General features: G+C 57.0%; 2 protein-coding genes across 11 annotated transcripts; both read right to left on the reverse strand.

Moving 5' to 3' along the window:
* Positions 1 to 2,236: 2,236 nt before the first annotated feature.
* On the reverse strand, positions 2,237 to 9,759 carry SSH3 (slingshot protein phosphatase 3). 3 transcript variants are annotated; one of them, XM_017653786.3, is made up of 14 exons: positions 9,518 to 9,759; positions 8,989 to 9,029; positions 8,176 to 8,407; positions 7,297 to 7,415; positions 7,146 to 7,217; positions 6,734 to 6,799; positions 6,469 to 6,657; positions 6,294 to 6,387; positions 5,909 to 6,037; positions 5,795 to 5,841; positions 4,958 to 5,104; positions 4,571 to 4,771; positions 4,199 to 4,472; positions 2,237 to 3,100 (listed from the first exon to the last, which is right to left on the reverse strand). In XM_017653786.3, the coding sequence occupies exons 1-14, from the start codon at positions 9,581 to 9,583 to the stop codon at positions 2,828 to 2,830; spliced, it is 1,950 nt and encodes a 649-aa protein (XP_017509275.3). In that variant the 5' UTR covers positions 9,584 to 9,759; the 3' UTR covers positions 2,237 to 2,827. The 3 variants fall into 3 exon arrangements, with proteins under 3 accessions (XP_017509275.3, XP_017509276.3, XP_036851389.2); XM_017653787.3 differs by having other exon boundaries at positions 8,989 to 9,026; positions 9,518 to 9,734; XM_036995494.2 differs by lacking the exon at positions 7,146 to 7,217.
* Positions 9,760 to 10,663: 904 nt separating this feature from the next.
* On the reverse strand, positions 10,664 to 20,979 carry ANKRD13D (ankyrin repeat domain 13D). Of its 8 annotated transcripts, none has more exons than XM_036995692.2 (16): positions 20,528 to 20,970; positions 19,892 to 20,027; positions 19,642 to 19,766; positions 19,258 to 19,329; positions 18,832 to 18,877; positions 18,609 to 18,752; positions 18,184 to 18,373; positions 14,030 to 14,096; positions 13,547 to 13,628; positions 13,302 to 13,439; positions 13,087 to 13,177; positions 12,026 to 12,183; positions 11,793 to 11,915; positions 11,543 to 11,706; positions 11,372 to 11,463; positions 10,664 to 11,034 (listed from the first exon to the last, which is right to left on the reverse strand). In XM_036995692.2, exons 1-16 carry the CDS (start codon positions 20,615 to 20,617, stop codon positions 10,821 to 10,823), a joined length of 1,932 nt encoding a protein of 643 aa, XP_036851587.1. In that variant the 5' UTR covers positions 20,618 to 20,970; the 3' UTR covers positions 10,664 to 10,820. The 8 variants fall into 8 exon arrangements, with proteins under 8 accessions (XP_036851587.1, XP_036851589.1, XP_036851592.1 ...); XM_036995694.2 differs by having other exon boundaries at positions 13,302 to 13,363; positions 13,537 to 13,628; positions 20,528 to 20,968; XM_036995697.2 differs by having other exon boundaries at positions 19,892 to 20,112; positions 20,528 to 20,967.
* Positions 20,980 to 21,037: the final 58 nt, after the last annotated feature.

Consider the following 21,037-nt stretch of genomic DNA (forward strand, 5'->3'; position numbering starts at 1 on the left):
CTTGGAGGAACGGATCGCCTGAGGGACTCAGGCTCCTCTCCGCGCAAGCGTTCAAGTCGGAGCCGAGGCTCCTGGATCCGTGGCAGCTGACCTGGGCGTTCCTGAGCAGGGGTCGCCCTGACCCTTCTCGGCGGAGTTTCCGTGCTTCGGGATTCCCCGGCCCGCCTTGGACGGAACCGGGAGCTGTGTGCGTTGACTGCCGAAGAGCCACCCTGTCCACTACCCAGTGAGGCCTCTGACGGAGATCCAGAAACCTAGACTCTCATTCAGGCTGTTAGAGACGCAGCTCCTTTTCCGGGCTCGGTTTCCTTGTTCCTCAAACAGTGGTACTTGTAACTGTCTGCCCCTTGTCCCCTGGGAGTATTGCAAGGTTCATTCGGGATGACACTGATGTGTAAGGCTAGACAGTCCTTTAAGGACAAAAACAGGCATTCCCATTTGTTGTGAATTGGTGCAACTTCTTGAAAGGAATGCCTTTAAAAATTAAATACACATAGTCTTTGCTTCAGTAATTCTAGAAATATGTCCAACAGATTTTGTGGCCACGTGTGCACAAGGAAGTATATACAAAGGTACTTAAGCATTACCTGAATGGAAAAAAATTCCATAAACAAATGTTCATTAGTAGATGACCATTTAAATAAATGATGGATTCCATAAAATAGAATATGAGTGGTTATTTTGAAAAGTAAGAGTTTTCTGTGCTGATGTGCAACTCCGATATGAAATTTCAAAGTGCAGAATAATATGTTAACATGCTATAATTTCTACTTTAAAAAAATACACAAATATATTTGATGACATATGTAGGGAATGTCTTTGGAGGGACTCAGAAGCAGCTGGAAACTGGTTGCCTGTGAAGGACTGGAGGACAAGGTCGGAGGGAGACGTATTCTTCATTCTGTATCTTTTCTTTTTGAATGGTTTCTGGCCCCTGGAGCAATTTGTGTGAGCTTTGTTTATACATACAATTCTTATCATTTGTCAGCATTTTTGATGCAGCTTCCCTTCGTTTTGTTTCCGCACATGCTGAATTCTTATTTCTCAAAGTTCTGCACAGGCTGTAAGAGGGCAGGGCCTGGCCTTGGCTACCCTCTTGTCACCCCACCTGCCCCGCAGCCCCAGCCTAGGATTATGGGAGGGGCCGTCTGGCTGGGACTCAGGGTTGGCTGCAGGATGGCAGGCAGCCCCCAGTATTTAGTCAGCAGGGTGGACCAGCCAAGTAGCTCAAGAATCAGACTGGATTCTCAGGACGCCACCTTGTTACACTTGGTGTGCCACCCACAGACAGGTGCAAATGATTCCTCTTCTAGACAGCATGTTGAGGCTAAATTCTATCAATGTATAGGTGACATGTATTATTAAGATATCAAAGTGAAGGGGGGTTCCTTGGGACTTCCTTGTCTAATCCCTTTGTAGCACAGAAAGAAAGAGAGACTCAAGGTTAAGTAACTGTACTCTGGAGTTAGCGTAGTGCTGGGGGTCCCACCAGGGTCTGGGTGAGAGATTGATTCTTCAAACCAGGCATGAGGTCTCAATTTAGTGAGGACATTTGATGCCAGCTCCTACCTCTGAGGCCTGCTTTGGTGTATCCACCCCCACCCCAACCAAAGTAGTGTGTCAGAGAGAAGGGAACATGATCTTGGGAAGAGGGGCTAGAAGTGACAAAGATGGAACCACTAAAACTGAGCAAAAGGAACCCCAAGGCAGAAGAGAAGGCCCCCTGAGGGTCCCTCTTTCCTGGCAGTCACGGGCTGGCTTGGAAAATCTGGCTGTCTTGCATTGTAGCAGGAAGAAGATTCTTGGGACCCAGTGGGTGCTCACGAACCAGCATCAGGTGGAGCCTCACCTGGAACAGGCTTGGTCCTGTCAAGATGGGCATTGGCAGCTTCCACTTCCTCGTGGGTAACTCCCTTCAGCCATCCCAGTAGAGCCAAGCACCTGCTGCCCAGCGGGGACTTGCTCCCCGCCACCCTGCCCGAGGGGTGCGTGCGTGGGCAGCTAGCGTTTACTCAGGCCCTGCCCTACGAGATGAGGAAGATAGCGCTGGCCTCCCCTCTTCTCTTCCCCATTCTTCTTCCCACCCCACCCCAACCACACCACACCCCAGACAGACCTGTCACAAGCCACCTGAGAATGGTGAGGACACAGGCAGGGGTAAGGAGAGGCCAAACTCCTCCTGTAACCGGACAGGGATCCGACTGACAGGCAGATGGCTTTACCATAAAACTGAAAATAATATGAAATGTTTTTTATTTCTAAGTACAAAGCCAGATACTATTAAGACTATGAAAAACTGACTGGCCAGAGGCCATGAAGAACAAAAAGACTCTGGCTGGGTGCCCTGTGACCCAGGAGAGTGGCATGGGGGGTAGGGGGACAGAAAGCCTCCTGCCGCTGGGGACTGAGGATGGAGGTTACTGTTGGCTCTGGGGGCCCCTGAATGAAGTGGGGGGCAGGGAAGAGGCAGACAGGAGTGGGTGAGGGAGGGAATGTGAGCCCTTCTACACTGGGAAACTATTTTTTATTCTGTGGCTGCCAGCGTTCCGGGCAGCGGTTGAGAACGAAGCTAGGGGGCTGCTGCCCCAAGGCACCTTCAGTATCTCCACCACATCCCCAGTTATAGAAAAAGTCTTGAGCCCTTGGACAGGTGGCATGGGTGTGAGACTTGAGGCTGTAGGAGCTGAGGCTGTGGTGCCAGGCCTGGGGCCTCCTGGGAAGGAGGAAGAGGGGTGCAGACGGGCTGACAGGAGTGAGGGGTGCCGGTCCCAGAACGGCGTTCGGGCGTCTCTGCTGTGCCGAGGGGAGCACGGGCACATGTGAAGGCTCAGGCCTCCCCCTCCTCCCCGCTGCCATCCACACTGGCCTGCCTCACCACCTTCCGCCGCCTGCGGGTGGGGGAACAGCGCGCCTCTCCCTGCTCCTGCAAGGCCCGGGTCTGGCTGGCCACCAGGGCAGCACTGTGGAGGGCCACCACAGACTGGCGGGACTTCAGGGCAGGCCAGGGCCCCTTGCGGACCCGCCGGCCACCACTGGCCTTTGAGAGCTGAGGGACGGGCTGGGGAGGGTCTTCCTCTGAAGACTCATTTGAAGAGAAAACCTGGAAGGAAGCAGCAGGAAAGAGGGTGCGAGGGAGTCTCTCCAGGGCAGGCGCACGCAGCCCAGAACCCGGGAGAGGGCAGACACACAGCGTTTGCTGAGCTGCTCACGGGTCACGTTTCCTACGGGGGGAGATGACATCCCCACCCTACTGCCTGCTCCTCCGCCCTGACCTTCTTCCTCCTGCTCCCAGAAGCCTTCCTCAGCGCTGCGGCTGCTGCCTCCTCCTTGAGGCCCTCTCCTCTTGGCCCCCCCGCCCCCGCCTGGGCCCAGGCATTCGCGTGAGCCAGCACAGGTGAAACACCTTCCAGGTGCCAAGTGCTAAGCCGGGTGTCCAGTGAGGACACTCTGCCTTTGGGAACACCCACGCACATCTATCAACCATCCATTCCTCCCAATCCTTCCACACCCAGTGCCACCTCTTCCAGGAAGCCTTCCCAAATGTTCCCACCCCCCACCAAGAGATGAACTCTTGAGCTCTCCTTCCTCTAGGCCAGCCATCTTGGCCTTGAGTCACGTGGGGGGCCTGGCTTCCTAAGGCAGGGGCCAGCTTCTGGTGTTACACTTGTGCCCCACAGCACTTGGCACAGAGAGGTGCTCAACTCCTCAGCCACTACCTTGGTTGTGTAAGTGCTGTGACCCCTCTGCACCCCATCCTTTGATGGGTTGTCCCTCAGATCAGGGATGGGCTGCAGGGATCATCCTATCCACCCCGGGTTAGGGCCAGCGGTGTGCTGCCCGGCTCCTGGCCTGGGGAGGACGCTCACTCCATGGCTGGGCAGCCCTGCCCTCAGGAGGCAAGTCCTTCGGTCAGGCGGGGAGCTGCCTGCAGCCTTGGCCTGGGGCTGGCTCAGTCAAGCAGCCTCGCAACGCCCCTGGCCCCACCGCTGCTCCCCAGCATCCATGGGGGGCAGTGCTTGCCCGCCCTCCCTCCGGGACAAAAGGGAGCTGCCCAGGGTTGGTCCCCATGCTCAGGTGCCCCCGGCTCAGGGCCAGAACATCAGGTCTGCTTCCTCTCCATCCTCCCACCATCTGCTCCCAACTCCTTTTAGGCCCCACCCTGCCTCAGGCTGGGCTCTTTCCCCAGCCCCAGCCTCACCTCCGGCAGGTTCCCCGCTTCCAAGGGGCTTTCCATCTCCGAGGAAGGCTCCAGGAGGCTGATGGACCTCATGACCCCACGGAGATTGATGCGGGGCCGTGGCCCAGGGCCTTCTGCTGGGGCTGCCTGGCTCTCCGCCAACCCCATGATCTTCACCTCCCCAGTGCCTCCCAGTTCTGGCAGAAGAGGTGGGAGTGGTGTAGAAACCTCAGGGGCCAGGGGCTCTTCTGGGGAGGCCTTGCCCACTTTCTGCTCCCAGACGTGGCTCTGCCGGCTGTGAGGAGGTGGCCCTGAGTCAGCTTTGAGTGGCCCAGCAGCCACCCCCAGCACCCACACACATCGTCCCCCCATCCCCGGTCCCCCACTCCATGCCTGGCAGTCAGGATGCCCTGGTAGGTCTGCAGCTGGCGCAGGAAGCCAGGGTTGGGGCGGGCAACGGGCCGGAGCTCCTGCACGTGGTGCAGAGCCTGCTCCAGGCTCCAGCCATACTGCTTCATGGCGTAAGCCACCACTGTGGCAGCCGAGCGGCTGACGCCCATCTTGCAGTGAACTAGCACCCGCGTGCCCTGAGCTCTGTGGGGGCAGAACATGGTTAGCTTCCCCCTCCTCTGCCCGCTTGCTCAGAGGGCCCCACAGTGGGCAGAAAGGCCCCAGCGCAGAGGGGACAGGAGAGAAGGGGCAGACATAGTCCCAGAGCTGGCAGAACAAGGGAGGAAGAGGGCCTGGGGCCGCTTAAAGCTGGGGCAGGGGGGACCCCACCTCGCAGCCTCCACGAAGCGGTGTGTCTCCTTCCAGTGAGGCAGCAGCCGGGCTGACTCCTCGTCCCAGAGGCGAACATTGTGGTAGATGAAGCGCTCAGGGTAGAAGTTGTCAATCTCACGGGCCATGTTCAAGATGTGGCTGACCCTGTAGCAGAGGGGTCAAGGGCAGGCTGACAAGGCCAGGGTCACTGGGCCCACTGGCCAGGGGCTCTAGGTATCTCTGTTTAGTTCTTGGTTCTGAGAGTCAGGTGGGGGTGGCACGGTCACGGTGGGAGTAGGAGGAGATGTGACCCTGAGTGAGTCGGATGCCCTGGGCTCAGGTCCCCCTCTAGCCCAGGTAGCTGCTGAGTCGGCAGCAGCGCTGACTCTTCCGTTATTCTCAGGAGTCCAAGTTCAAGAGCAGCTTCTGGGCTAAGCTGGGACTGGGTAGATCTGCAGCCGCTGGATGGTAGGGGCCACAGCAGGTTTCCCAGAAGCCCGTAGTGGACAAATGACAGGAATCTATGAGAACAGGCAGCCAGCACCCCCAGGAGAGGGGCCCTTCCTTCTCCCTGAGGAGCGGTCACGGGCTGCCCACGGCTGCCCCTCATCTCTGGGTGCCTGAGGCGTCCTGTCGGGTGCCTGCTTTACAGTGTGGGGAGGGAGAAGCTGGCCAGGGAGCCCCCAGCAGGCCTCCGCCTCCACAGCTGCAGTTCTCCTCCCCGGCCTAACACCCTACAGGGAAACAGCCCCAGGGGTGGAGCTGGAAGCAGAGCTTGGGGATGCTGACCGGGGTGCCCTTGAGAGAAGGCCAACAGAGGTAGGGAGACCATCCTGAGGGGGCCTGGAACCCTACCTGTTTCTCTGCAGCTCCTCCAGGTTGGCTGCATTCCACTCTGAGCCCTGTGGAGAGGGAGCGAGCGTCACGCCCACGCCCCACCGCAGCAGCCCTCATGCCCTGCCAGCTCACCAGGTAGAGGTGTGGGAAGATGCGGGAGGCCCGATCTTGCTGGGCCACGAGCAGCAGCGTCTGGTTGTCAATGAAGTCGCGGTACTGTTGGAGAGGACATCCCAGGCGCAGCTCCAGGGCCTGGCGGATCTGCAGGCAGAGCCGAGGAGGAGGAGAGGCTTGGGGAGCCCCTCACTAGGTCCCGGCACACCCCCTGCCCTCCAATGCCTCTGAGGAAAGTGCCTGTCCCATTCGGACAGGGGCACCAAGGCCAAGCACCTGGGACGGCTCAGGATGGCAGGAAAACACAGTGGGAAGGCCCCACCGAGAGGAAAGCCCTGGCCCAGCTGAGGGCCCCACCCTCGAGCCCGGCCGTGCCCTGCCCGCCCCCCAGGGCCCTGCCCACCTCTTTGGAGGTGATGCTCTCCAGGTCGCTGGTGTCCAGCACGTCCCACAGCTCCGCCCGGACCGCCTGCTCCATCTGCTCCTGCTCCGAGGGCCTACGGGCAGAGCCCATCCACTCAGGAGTCCCCTCCCTGCTCCCCCATGGCAACCCCTTTCCCTTCCCTCCCTGCACGGACCTGCCAGGCTCGGTGCTGGGAGGCCGCAGAGACTCCAGGTCGGCCATGGCCATCCACTCATTCAGGCAGCTCTGGTCAGAGCTCAGTCTGTCCTGGTAGTGGCTGGCCCAGGAGAGGGCACTGCCTCCTGGTACAAGGCCACTGCCTAGAGCCGCCTCACATGCCTGGTGTAACACCTGGAGCGTGGCCCTGGGACAGGGGAAAGGCTGGGTCACGCTGTCCTTTCTGCGGCCCCTCCCCAGACCCTGCAGCCACTAGCCCCTACCACATGGTCTGGATGGAGATAGGCTTGAAGATTCGGCTCTGTCCTCCAGAAGTCACACTGAAGCCCCTGTGGGAGACCAGGCGGGGGTGAAGCCAGGCTCCAGGAAAGGGTCCCAGAGAGGCCTGCCCACTGGCTACTTCACGAGGCTGGTCCTGAGAATCCTTACTTATCAGATGAGTTCAAGATAAGCCCCATTTGCCAGATATGGGGTGGCCGAGGCCCAGAGGAGTTAGGGGACTTGCCCAGGATCACACAGCTTATCTCAGGTAGAGCTGGGTAGGCTCAGGCCCCAGACACCAGGCCTGGAATTCTACTGCTCCCTAGAGCCGAGAAGCCCTGTCATGTAGATCATCCTTTGCTATCCCACCCTCCCGGCCCCTCCTCTCCCCTCCCCCCAGTTGCTACCTCTTACCCATCTCCATCTAGGTACACCTGGGTGTCACTCCAGAGAGGCAAGACCAGGCCCAGGGTGCAGCTGGGGGAGCTGGCAGGGGACAAAGGGAAGGCCACTGACCCCCAGCACCTCGTTTCCTTGCCCTCTACCCTATCCCCCCAGCTCCCACCTGCTTTCAAGGAAGTCCACCCCCAGGAGGACTGCCTCATCCTGGCTCAGATGGTCTCTGGTGGAAACTACCAGCAAATAGCGGAGCCGGGGGGGCCGTGCTGTCTCCAGCTGGGCTGCCTGGGGAAGACAGGGAGGGAGAAGCCCAAGCTCACAGTGGCCCAGAAGACCCTGCTTTCCACCCACCCCGTGACCGGACACACACCGGGCAGACGGCAGACCTGCCACTGCTCCCTCCATACACCTCCCCCTCTTCCCAGATACCAGACCACTGGTTACAATCCAGTGGTTCAACTTTTAGATTTCTTGGTCCAACAAAACATTTCAAACGATTTTTCTTAAAGGGGCTGTGTGTGGAAAAAACGGGAGAACAGGCCTGACACAGATTGCCAGTTTTTACTTTCTGGCTAGGAAGGAGGTTTAAATAAACCTTTTCTCTTGCCATTACCAAAATTTGACTCAAGAAGTGCTTCTCAGCAAAGAATTATTAAAGACACAATCTCACAATGAAGGAAGGTGCTTCCATGGAATAAATTCAGCAGCACGCCCCCTCCCCCCGAGTGCATGTCCATTTGTGGACAATTCACATGGTCAGGAAGGTTTTGGCTGCTTGCGCACAGAAACCCGCCTCTGTATTTCCCAGCTTTGGACCTAATTTGGCCCTACAGGCTCACACGGGGCCAACCTCCCAGTCCTTTCCCAGCCCTTGGGAGGCCTGCAAACATGAGCCTCCCCCTGTTACAACAACCCCCGCCCCCGGCTGAAACAGCAGGACCACCGGGGGTCAGGCAACCCCTCTGCTCCCCAGGGTGCCATCACACTCACAGGCAGACGCCTGCGCTCCCCTCCCTGCACCCTGGGCCGGTGGCTGGGCCCTCACCAGGCGGATGTCGTCCTGGGGCCTCAGCAGCTCCACCATGAGGCGCAGGTGCTGACTCTGCTCCTGCTTCTGGGGACTCCGGAGCCCGTGCCCCTCATCTGCATGGTCGGCATGGGGCTGCTCGTCACCTGAGGGTTCCTCCGCTGGCTCAGGGCTGGCCTCAGCTGCATCTGCATCATCCCCCCTGTCCTGTAGTCCCAGGACAGCCCCACGGAGCACTGCAAAGCTCTGCCTGTCAGGGTGACAGGGAAGCCACCATGGCCAGCTGCACCCCTTAGGACAGGGGTGCATCAGTCACCTGGGGTCTTGTTAAAACAGGTGTTGGGCCCAAACCTTAGAGAGTCAGTAGGTCTGGAGTGGAGGCCTGAAACGGGCATTTCTGACCAGTTCCCAGGTGGTGTGGCCACCACACTTTGAGAACCACTGCCTTGGGGGCTCCCAAGCCCCCCCCCCACTCTGGTCTGGGGGTAGGGGGGCTGGGGTCCCTCCCTCCCCCTCCCTCCCCTCCCCATCTACCTAACTCAGGAGATGCTGTTAACTTGGTGAGGCCCAGGAGTCCTCTGGCTGTTATCCCATCCTGTTCTTTCTCTTGTGACCCCTGGCCTGGGCCAGGAGCCAGAAAGTGGGTGATGGGGCCCCAACTGACCAGGAGGAAGGTGAAAGCAAAGGCAGCCAGGCCGGTGCTGCAAGCCGGCCATACCCCCCAGCTGTGGTTACTCAGTGGCCACATCCAGTGGGTGGCTTTGGTCCTGTATGGCAGTGGCCAGGCCTGGCACCTGGATGCAGGCACCAGTGCTGGGGGGAGGTGCTCACCTTCGCTGGAGCCAGCTTCTCCGCTTGGACACCTGGTCCTGCTGGGAAAGCAGCCCCAGGGCAGTGTGAGGTGGGAGGGCTCTCCGCTCCACTCTCTCAGTGCTACTGAAGTAGGGGGGTGGGGATCACCCCCCCAGTGGAGAGTGGAACCAGAAAAGGTGTCAGATCCCATCCCACCCAGCCCATCACCTGGAGGCGCTGGGGGCGCGTGGCAACGCTGGGTAAGGATGGGGGGGGGTGCCTGAGGTATCCTACGGGTTGGCCCCTATCTGAGCCGGGAAGAGCGTAGGGCCTCAGCAGGCTGGGCAGGCGCTCAGGGCTCCGGATCTTGCCTGGCTCCGAGTTCCTGGGAGCCTCAAGTTTACGCCCCACCTTTCCCTACTCCCACCAACCCTCTCCAGTCTGAGATTCGGGTTCCCCTTACGCACATCCCTATGATTGAGGGGAGGTTGCCGTGGGCAGGTCGCGCTCCCCCAGGCCCAGCTGGCGGCCAACTGCGTGGGCAGGACCACGGCAAAGCCACACTCACCGTGGGCCCCACAGGCGTGGAGTGGCCACTGGCCGGGGGCGAGCGGCTTACGGTGACCAGGGCCATGGGGCCAGGCAGGGGGCACCTGAGCCCTCCCACGGCCCCACGGACAGTCCCAGCCCCGCAGGACCAGGAAGGAGAGACCGGAGCCACCAGGGCCTGGCACCTCCTCGGGGGTGGCCCTTAAAGGGCCAGACTCCCGTCCGGCCCGGCCTGCGGAGCCGGCACCCAGCGGCCGCCGCCCCTCCCTTCGCGTCTCCGCGGGTTCGGCCTGCCTCGCCCCCGCCCCACAAATACGTTGGGGGGCGGAGTCTGGGCGGGGCGCAGGTGCGAGGCCAAGACCCAGTGGGAAGTGGCCTGAGGTCCGGCAGCCAGCTGCCTTCGTTCCGGGGTTCGGTCCCACCTCCTAGGAGGCGCTCCCGGCCCCACCCAGGCTGGTCACCTGAGCTGTGCTCTGGGCCTCCACTGTTCCTCAGAAGAGATGGGGCCTAGGAAGGCAGGACTGGGGACACAGGCCTTGGAGAGGATCACATACAGTGGGTCTTAGGTAGAGGAGCACCCCAAACTTATTTTTCCTTGCTGGTTGGCCCTCATGTTTGCACTCTGCACGAATCATGAGACGCAGAACAGGAGAAATGAGGTGGGATTTCAAGCTAACCCAAGAGTCTCACAGGCAATCCTCGAGGCCACCCTGGGGGTGAGCAGGGCAGGTCACAGCTGCACAGAAGCACGTGAGTTGTCCAAAGTCACTCCAGTAGAACATACTGGCGGTCAGGGCAGGAACTCAGGCCTGGGATGCAGGGGGGATCCTCCCAGCTAGCTGTGAGCAGTCTAGAGGCTCAGGCCCTTCCCCCTTCCAACAGGAACATGGGTGGGTCCCAGGAAAGCCTCACTGGGTGGCGGCAGGAACCTGGATCTCCAGGAGGCGGGGCAAGTCAAGGCTCAGGAGAGTTGACATGTATGGAGTAACTACTCTGTTGACATGCGCCAGCTCATTTTACCCACCCAACAGCTCTGCGGGGTGGAAGGTGGTCTCGTTTTACAGCTGTGGGAAGGATTCAAACCCAGGTCTGAAGCCACTGTTCATGGTGTCTCCCCTCAGTGCCCGCCCCCCCCCGTGCATCCCCACATTGAGCAGAGCAAGCCTGCTGCTCAAAGTCTCTTTATTTCCATTTTGGTCTCCAGTGCAAGCCCACCCCCAGGGCTCCAGGCCCCAAGCTCAGCAGCAGAGAGTTTGTAATAAATAAGTTACAAAACAGGTGGGGGCCCAGACCAGACGGCCCCCTGGGGCCCGGGGCCACTCTCAGTGCTCCGTGAGCGAGAGCCGCAGGACCCTCTGCAAGTCGTCCTCCTCCTGCTGCCCCCGCCGCTCGCGTTCCTCCTGCTCCCGCGAAGACAACTCCAGGGCCAGGCGCAGCTGCTCCTCAAAGCTTGGGGGGGCTGGGGCCAGGGGTGTCCTATGAGGGGATCCCGGGCCCCTGGGCTCCGAGGACGTCCGCAGGCTCTCCTGGAGGGCCCTTCCAGGCAAGGCACGGGAGGCGAGAGCGGATCGGTGAGTGCCAAAGCTCAGGGAAGAGGCCAAGGGGTGGGACACAGCTACGGAAGGCAGGACAGGGTGGCTAGGACGTGGGACCCCAGAAAGAAGAGACAAGGCGGGGCTGCCTCCCCATCCCTCAGGCAGATTCAGGGATGGGCAGTGTTGCTGATAGGAGGGTGGCCCCGAGGAGGGCATGAGGTCCTGGGACCAGCACCTCCCTGCTACCTACCCCCACCAACCAAGGAGCCTCTGACTGTCAGGATCCTTGAGGCAGGGCAGGGCCAAGACATGGACCTAGTGGGTCAGAGAGGCCTCACCGCTCCAGCTGAAGCTGCTCCTCATAGGCCGTGGCTTGGGGAGGAGGGTGGGTGCCAGGCCGGGTGTTGGTCAGGGCTTCCCAGATGGTCACCTGCAGCAGTCAGGGCCCAGCGCTGTCACCTCTGCTGGTCCCATCCACACCCAGGGCCCAGCCCCTGCCCGCACCCCACCTGCTCCGCCTCTGTGCCAGCCTCAAGCAGGCTCTGTTGGATGGCAAACTGCAGCAGATCGTCGTCTTCATCGCGAAGGGGCTCACTGCGCTCTGTGCCCAGCACACTGTATCCCTCAGGCACCTCAAACACAGTGGGGTCCACCTCGCACGGGAAAGGGCTCCCTGGATGTGGCAGAGGGGCCACGTTCAGCCCAGTGCTCAGAGACCAGCAAGACTGGTGCTCAGAGACCTCCCTCCCGCACTGGTACCTGAGGCTGTGACAGCAGGGCCAGAGCTGGGGGCCGGTACCCACACGGAGCTCAAGGGCTCGTCACAGCCACACAGGTTGCTGAAGGTGATGCGGGCGTTTAGCACGTGGAAAAGAGGGATCTCTGAGGAGACAGCCACGCATGAGCTGCCCTGGCTGGAGGTCCGCCTGTGCCCGGCCCCTGCAGCCCACATCCACCCGACTCCCTTCCACTGCCCCAGCCCACCCTCTCACCGATCTTGACTGGGAAGCCAGGCGGGAGGCGTAGGGTAATGAAGTCACGCAGCTTGGCAAAGTGAGCGTTGCTGATGGCCATCAGGTCAATGATGGGTGTCACCTGGTCACCCAGGGAGAGGGGATGCTCCTCACTCAGCCACAGTGTTGCCTTGAACCTGCCCAGCCGGCCACAGGGTGTGGGACAAGGAACCTCTGGTGGCTCCTCTGCTGAGGGCCACCTGCTCTGGACACCTGCCTTTACTCATGCCCTCCACCTGGCCTGGGGACCCTCTTCTCTGTTCAGCTGTCCCTGCCTGCCTCCCAAGGAGCTTGTGTCCTTCTGGCCTTCTGGCCCAAGCTGCCTCAGTCCCTGGGTCCAGGCTGGGGCCTATGGTGGTTTCTGCCAGTTCAACTCATCTGGATGCATAGGCCGGGGCAAGGCGACTGGCTTCCATCTGGACCTGTCATGGCACCCTCCTCCTCAGCCCACAGCCAGCCAGAGCCCCACACTTGGCTATACTTTTGGGTCCAGGGCAGCCCAGGGGTCAGGCCTGCTGGGGTTTGAATCCCAGCTCCACCCCTGGATGGCTGAGAGTCCGAGTGAGGTCCTAGACGGCGGAAGCATGATAAGCCCAAAGTCATGGCTCACGAGAGCCTCCCGGCCCCCTTGTGACTGCCCTCATTTACAGAGGATGCTCGACCCTCAAGAGGGGACCTCTCCTTGGGCTACAAAGGCAGGAGGTGGTAGAGTTGTGGGCCCTTCCCCTGGCCCCCAGCAAGTGCTTATTAAATTGAATAGAAAACCACACATGGGTGGTGCTGCCCACCCATCCATCCATCCACTCATCCATTCATTCCCCAACAGAGAGTGACCAGTCCTCTGGACCAATCCCCAAGCTGGGCGCCAAAGGCCATGGATAACACAGACCTGGCTCCTGCCCCCAAGGAGTGGAGTCTGGAAGGAAGTGGCTGGGTGAGTGGGTTCCCACTTGAGGGAGCCCCGTGTGTGACAGGAGTCTGCAAGGGCTCAGGGGGACCAGGTAGGGTCCCTGTCCCTGAGGGAAGTCCCCAGACCTCACCTCTGTACTTTGCTGGACATTTCAATGGGGCGGCCGATGTTCCTCGACTCCAGGCTGAAGTTGGGGTCGAAGTATTCGCTGGGGGAAATAGCTGTGGGGTTGGTGGAGCTGGCTGCCTGCTGCACGGGAGCCTGGGCGGACCCAGCGCCAGGCTTAGCCTTTGCCTGGCCAGCCCCCCTAGCGGGCCCCAGCCCCGCCCCCCATCCCCGGCTCACCCCACTGTGGGAGGAGTGCTGCTGTGCCATCCCGAGGAAGGACTGGAACGGAGTCTTCCCCCCTGAGGAGAAGGGGTGGGAGCCCATGAGCAGACTTTGGGCCACTGTCCCAGAATGCCCCCCTCCACTGGGAGTTTTCTGTTGGGAGAGCAGATGGGAATGGGGAGGCCTCCCAGCTTGTCCCAGACCAGGGGGACCCCACCGCATGGCGTGACTGGGCAGCAGGCAGGCGCACCTGGGTTTACCTTTGCTCCTCGACTTGTCCTGATCAGAAAGATGCTCCGTACGTGTGCGTGTCACCAGCTCCACATTGGTGGCACTATACACCTGGGGAGCAGGGGGAACACAGGGAAAGCTGGGGGCTCAGAGCCTGTTCCCCACTATCAGCCTCACCAGCACAGGACCCAAGTCCTCCTGTCCCCACGGACAAGATCTCACTCCCCACAGTGGGAGAAGTCGCAGGGTCTGAACCCTTGGGAGTCACTAAGGAAGGAAGAACGCTCCTTGCTTCGCCTCGGGAACCTGGGCAGGGCCCGTGCTAGCAGGTGATCCCTGGGCGCTCAGCTGGTGCCAGGCGCGCAGGCCCTGCTGAGTGGGCACGGCTCACAGGGCTTCTAGAGCCCATGGGCCGCTCTGTCTCTCCGTCCACATGAAGGGGATGTAGAGAAGGAGCACAGTCCCTGGGCCTCTCATCTCCTACCCCGGCCCCCGCCACTAGCCCCTCCTGCCTTGGCCTCGTAGCCGCTAACGGTTTCCATCTTCTCAGACCGCCAGCCCCAGATACCACATTTGTTCCTGAAACAGACCAAACAGGAGCTCATGAGGACCCACCCCCCCAACCCCGGCCAAATCCTTCCCTTCCAAAGACCCCCTCCAACTAGCCTTCCTCCTGTGAAGCATGCAGGCCTTGAACAGGATGCCTGGATGGCTGAGGACAACGGAACAAGGACTGGGCACTAGAAAGTACCGAGGAATCATCATTGATTTTGTTAGGTGTGCAGGGTGGGTTTTAAAACATCCTAATCTGTTAAGAGTCATGTGCAGACACATTTACTGTTGAAATGGTGTGACATCAGGGATGTGACTTAAAATAGCCTAGAGAAAAAAACAAAGAAAAACGGTGAGGAAGGATTGATTTAACAAGATTGGCAAAATATTGGTAAGTGTTGAAGTTGGGTAATGAGTGCATTATACTGTTCTCTCTTCTGCCGTGTATGTCTGAAATTTTCCATAATAAAAAGTTAAAACGGTGTTAAGATGACAATATTCTCCAAACTTTTGTTATGTCTGATTCAACAAAAGTAGTTGGAGACATCAGTACCTCACTCCACTCCTGGGAAGAACAAGTAGATACAGGAGCAACAGGGAAGTAGAAGAACTGAACACATCATAAACCAGACTTAACAAACTGCCTTAGAACACTCCACCCAACAACAAAATAAACAAAGAGGACACAGGAGGAGCTGGGGGCTCACGGCCTGTTCCCCACACTCAACCTCATCAGCCCAGGACCCAAGTCCTCCTGTCTGTCCCTCGGGACAGAAGAGATCATATCAATATAGTAGAAATAAAAGCCACATGATTGTATCAACACGGTTATTTGACAAAATCCAAACCCTTTCATGATAAAAACACTCAACAAACTAGGAATAGAAGGCAAATTTCTCAATCTGATAAAGGGTACCCACAACTAACATCATACTTAATGGTGAAAGACCGAATACTTTTCCCCCAAGGTCAGAAACAGGACAAAGATGTCTACTCTTGTCACTTCTATTTAACATTCTCCTGGAGGTTCTAGCCAAAGCCATCAGCCATGAAAAAGATAAAAGGCATACAGATTGGAAAGGATGAAGTAAAACTATCACTATTAACAAAAGATGATCTTACATGTGAAAACATCATAAGGAATCTACTAAAAATCCATTAAAATTTAAAAATGAGTTTAGCAAGTTTGCAGGACATAAGATCAATATACAGAAATACCATTTGACCCAGTAATTCCACTCCTAGGAATTTACCCAAAGAAAACAAGATCCCCGATCTGAAAAGACACATGCACTGCTGCGTTTATCACTGCACTATTTACAATAGCCAAGATATGGAAGCAACCTAAGTGTCCATCAATAGATGAATGGATAAAGAAGAGGTGGTACATATACACAATGGAATATTATTCAGCCATAAAAAGAAAAGTAATCCCCCTGTTGGCAAAAACGTGGATGGACCTAGAGAGCATTATGCTCAGTGAAATAAGCCAGGTGGAGAAAGACAAATACCAAATGATTTCACTTATTTGTGGAGTATAAAAACAAAGTAAGACAGAAGGAACCAAAGAGCAGTAGACTCATAGACACTGAGAAGGGACTAGTGGTTACCAAAGGTGAGGAACAAGGGGATAAAGGGACACAATAATTCACAATCACAGTATAGGTTGGTCATGGGGACCATGATACAGCACGGAGAATACAGTTAATTATTCTGAAACATCTTACTACGTTGAAAGACACTGACCGCACTAGAAGGGGTGAGGGCTTGATAATATGGGTGAATGTTGAATCAATGTGTTGTGTATTTGAAACCACTATAACATTGTATATCAATGATACTTTGATTAAAAAAAAAGATCAATATACAAAAATCAATTGTATTTTTATAGCTTTGCAGTGAACAATCCAAAAATGTACTTAAGAAAACAATTGCACTCATAATACCATCAAAAAGAATAAAATACTTTGAATGAATTTATCCAAAGAAGTATAAAACTTATACTCTGAAAACTACAAAACACCACTGAAAGAAATTAAAGGTCTAAGAAATGGGAAAAAGTCCCATATTCATGGTAGAAGACTTAACAGTGTTAAGATAACAATATTCTCCAAACTGATGTATAGAGTCAATGCAAACCCTAACAGAATCCCACCTGATTTCTTCATAGAAATTGACAAGCTGAATCTGGATTCATAAGAAGTTGCAAGGGACCCAGAATACCCAAAATAATCCTGAGAAAGAAGAACAAAGTTGGAAGACTCGCACTTTCCGATTTCAAAACTTACACCAAAGCAACAGGGATTAAGATAGTGTGTTACTGGCACAAAGATAGATATGTCAATCGATGGAACAGAATTGAGAGCCCAGAAATAAACCCACACATCTATGGTCAACTGATTCCACAAGGGTTCTCTTCAGTGGGAAGAGAACAGTGTTTTTAACAAATGGTGCCAGAACAAGTGGATAGTCACCTGCAAAAGAATAAAGTTGGACCCCCCTACCTCCCACAATATACAAATATTAACCCAAAATGGGTCAAAGGCTAAATGAAATAGCTAAAATTATAAAACTTTCAGGAGAAAATCTTCATGGCTTTGGATTTGCAAAGTATTGTTAGATATGACACTAAATGCACAAGCAACAAAAGAAAAAAATATATTAAACTTCATGAAAATTAAAAACTTGTTTGCTTCAAAAGACACCACCAAGCAAAGTGAAAGAACAATCCAGAGTGGAAGGAAATACATGCAAATCATGTATCTGATAAAGAACTTACATCTGGAATATATAAAGGACCTTTACAGCTCAATAATAAAAAGATAACCTAGTTTTTTTAAATGGGCAAAGGATCAGCATAAACACTTTTCCAGAGAGGATATACAAATGGCCAATAAGCACATGAAAAGATGCTCAACATTATTAGTCACTAAGGAAATGCAAATCAAAACCACAATGAGATACCACTTCACAACTGCTAAGATGCTTACACCCCAAAAAGAAAGAAAGAAGTGAACAGTAAGTGTCGGAGAGGATGTGGAGAAATGAGAATCCTCAGACACTGCTGACAAGAATGGAGAGTGCGGCAGCTGCTTTGGTAAACAGTCTGGCAGTTCTTCAAACAATTAAATGTCCAGTTACCACCTGACCCAGCAATTCCACTCTGAGGGATAGGCCCGAGAGAAATGAGAACTATGCCCACACAAAAACTTGTGCACTAGTGTTTATAGCAGCATTATTCATAATAGTCAAAAGGTGGAAACAATCCTGATGTCTGTAATGGGCGAATGAATAAACAAAATGTGGTCTATTCACACAATGGATCTGGCCATCAAAAGGAGTTAAGTAGTTATATACTGTAACCTGGACGAACCTTAAAAATGTTATGCTAAGTGAAAGACGCCAGCCACAAAAGACCACGTACTATGATTCCATTTATGTGAAATGTCCAGAATAGGGAAATCTACAGAGAGAGACAGTAGATCAGTGGTTGCCCAGGGCTGGGGGAGGGATGAGGGGATGGGAGTTGACTTAGAGGATTTCTTTTTGAAGTGATGAAAATGTCCTAAAATGGACAGTGGTGGTGGTTGTGTATCTGTGAACATACTAAAAAACATGGAATGGTACACTTTAAATAGGTGGACTGTATGGTATATGAAATTATTTCTCAATAGAGCTGGGTTTTTTTTTTTAAGTGTTTCTGAAATCTGCTATGGAACTGGGGCATGTGTTGTCAGAGAAATAACACTCTGGCCAAAGGGGGCAGGTTCCTGGGCTACTCATAAAGGACTCTGGCCCAGAAGCAGCGGTACTACTGAGAAGCCAACATGAGTGCAAACAGTTGTCCTGAACCACAGTCTAAATCTTCATTTTTATAGGAAAATGTGTGACATCAGAAGTCAAGAAACTGGGATACCCTGGCCTAGGCTCCTCCCCAGGAAGACAGCTGCCAGGACAGATAGGTATGTGGGGACTCGGAGGTGGCTTGGGTGAGACACAGGTCTGCAGGGACCCCCTCCCAGATCTGAGCAGCCTCTGAGCAGCTTGGCCTCAGAGGCCTGAACCAGCAGCCTCAAGGGCACACACACCATGGTGAGACCAGGCTCCAACTAACCTCTCAAAAGCCACATTACGAGTGTCCAGGTGGGTGGAGACAATAGGAGAGGTGAGGCGACTGGCCACATGCTCCTCACTGGGCCGCATGGCAGCAAGCAGTGCTGCTGGTTCCTGCAGGGTGAGCCCCAGTGTCTCTGTGTGCACCACCTGCCGGTCGTGGTCCACTTCCATCACCAAGGCTCCTGCCTCTGCCAGCCAGCAGCAGTGTATGACGGGGGCAAATTAGTGCTAGGCCCCAAACAGCAGGAAGGGGCCCACCACAGTGCCCTTGGCCACCTGCTGCTAAGTAGGGGTCCCCTCCATCCCCACCCTGTTTCCACATCTGGAGAGTGGAGACAAAGGACAGCATCTCCCTTATAAGCCACAGGGGAATCCAGGGGCCCTGGCCTGCTGCATGCCCACAGTGAGTCCCCCAGAGCTCACCCTGGCCCCTGAAGATGAAGCTTCTCCGGCCACGCTGCCAGGTCATATGCTCAAAGCCCAGGAGACTGGTGTCCACCCGGAGGCTCTCACCCCGCTTCCATACCCGATACACGTCACTCGGACACATCTTGGACACAAGGGGCACTGCAGGGGGCACGGAGGTCACCAGGTCTTCCCAATGACCCCACCCCAGCTCCCTGGAAGCCAAGAGGTCCCCACTCACCCCAGCTGGTGAACTCCCACTTCATCTCCACGTAGAAATCAGGGGCCTGAGATGGACCAGAGCACCTGTCAGAGCCCTGCATGGTGCTGGAGGCTAGCAGGCCTGGGGAGCTCCTTGCCTAGAGTCTACAGCACCCCTTCTGGGAGCCCAGCCCTTCAGCAAGTCCTGATGTGCTGTAAGGACCAGCTATACCCCACTCCAACCAAATCCCACCCAAAGGGGTGGGCCAAGTGGGGCCCTAAAAAGGTCTTCCAATGATAAGGCTGTAACATCTGGAGGCCTGGGGGCTAAGGGATTCCGGAGGCACTTCTACCCGCTCTGGTTCCCGGGGTCCTCATCCGTACAGGAAGCCCAAAGACCCCCGTGGGCCGGCCCGTGGAGTGGGGAGGCATGAGGTAGTGTGCTCGCCCAGCCAGGTACTCCCACCGTGTGCTTTGAGAAGGGGAGATAGGTATTCCAGAGGCCTGGGCCATATCCACTGAGCTGGACAAAATCCTCCTGCCGGGAAATCCGCATTCACCAGGAGGTCCATGTCTAAAGCTCTGCTGAGATTTCTGGCACTAGGGAACCCTCAATGCTGGCAAAGGCTTTCCTCCACCCATGTGGACCCGAACTCCTCTCTTTCCTATGTGATCGTGTGCTGGGGTCAAGAGAGAGGGACCTCGCTGACAGTGCCCAGAAGGCCTGAGGCACAGGCTGGTGCCTTCCCAGGTCTGCTGTGGGCGACCAGAGTGACCCCCACATAGCCTGTCATGTCCCCTGCCATGCACCCCACCCCCTCACTGGCTCTACCTCCCTGCCCTGCTGTACCTGGCGGAGCTTGTTGAGCAGTTCCGGAATTCCAGCCAGCCTCTGTGTGGCCCTCTGGTAGTCCCGATACTGGAGCACCAGCTGCACCATCTCAGGGTCCCCAGTGCTGACAGCCTCCTGCAGGACTGGGGGCACCGGGCTGCCTGAGGCAAGTTCTCTCCATGGCCCCCAGTCTGGCTGCTCACTTCCATGCACCAACCCCACCCACCCCACCACCAGCCTCAGGGGAGCCCCCTTGCCTCTGCAGTACCTGCCCAGCCCTGGCAGCTCTCTTTGCCCACATTGGCATTGTGTCGAAGCAGGACTCTAACGGACTCCAGGTTCCCCAGGGACACGGCCAGTTCCAGGGGGGTGCGCCCCCGTGGATCCTCCTGTTCAATGTCGTGCTGGGGGAGACGGGACACTCAGCACAGAGCAAGTAAGGACAGACTGAGGCAAGAAGGCCACTGCGCTGAACAGGGTTGGGAGTCACTGTGAGAAATAAAGACGGGAGACAGGCCACGGAAATGGCAGAGGATGGCCTGTGAGGCCTGGTAGGGGAAGGGAGGGGGCGTGTGGGAAGGGCCTGCCCACTTCTCCAGCCCTCTCCCAGGGGCAGAGGCTGGCTGCTGCTGGGGCCTGGTTAGGCAGAGGTGCAGTTGCAGGATGTCAAGAGTTTGGACCGGCCTGGGGACCAGGACCTGGCTGCCTGTTCTCAGTCTGGCTCAGGGGTGGATGCACTGTGAAGTGGAGAGACCCGCAGGGCAAGGCCCAGCGCTACGAGCCGAGGCCAGAGGATCCTGAGCGAGAAACAAGCAACCTGGGCTTCTGATCGGGACGGGGAGGGGTAGCCCACAGCTTTGAGTAGGAGGCACGAAGGGCAGCCCAGGTGCTCGGCAGGCCTCACCTGGCGGCTGTGCAGTGCGGCCTCCAGTTCGCGGTGCCGGTTCGCCCAGACCAGCCGGTGCAGCGGGAAGGTGGGGCCCGGGCCGGCCATGCTGGGCCTCAGCGCCGCATCCCGGGAGGGAGGGGGGGCGCGACGGAGGCGGCCCGGCCCCACCTGGGTTTCCGGCCTGGAGCGGGCCACTCGCCTCCGGTCCGCGCCCCGCCTCAGCTGCGCCCACCGCAGCCCTGCGTCCCCGCGGCAGTGGCAAGAGCAGCGGCGGCGCAGACGGCTGGGAGGGCGGAATGCGCGGGCGGGCAGGCGGGGCTGCGCCGGGCGGGGCGGGGCGTCGGGCTGTGCGCCTCTTCCCCTCCCGCGGCCATAGCAACCGCAGCCGGGCCCGCGCGCGACCCGGACAGCAGAGGCGTTGCCCAGCGGCCATGGCAACCACGCGCGCCGATAGTAAAGCCAGGACCCGGTTCTGCGCCCCGGCCTCCGCCTGGCAAGGGTCTGCGGGGGGCGGTCCGGGGGCGG

The sequence above is a fragment of the Manis javanica genome, chromosome 11 (genome assembly GCF_040802235.1).
Source record: "Manis javanica isolate MJ-LG chromosome 11, MJ_LKY, whole genome shotgun sequence".
Taxonomy (NCBI): Eukaryota; Metazoa; Chordata; class Mammalia; order Pholidota; family Manidae; genus Manis; species Manis javanica.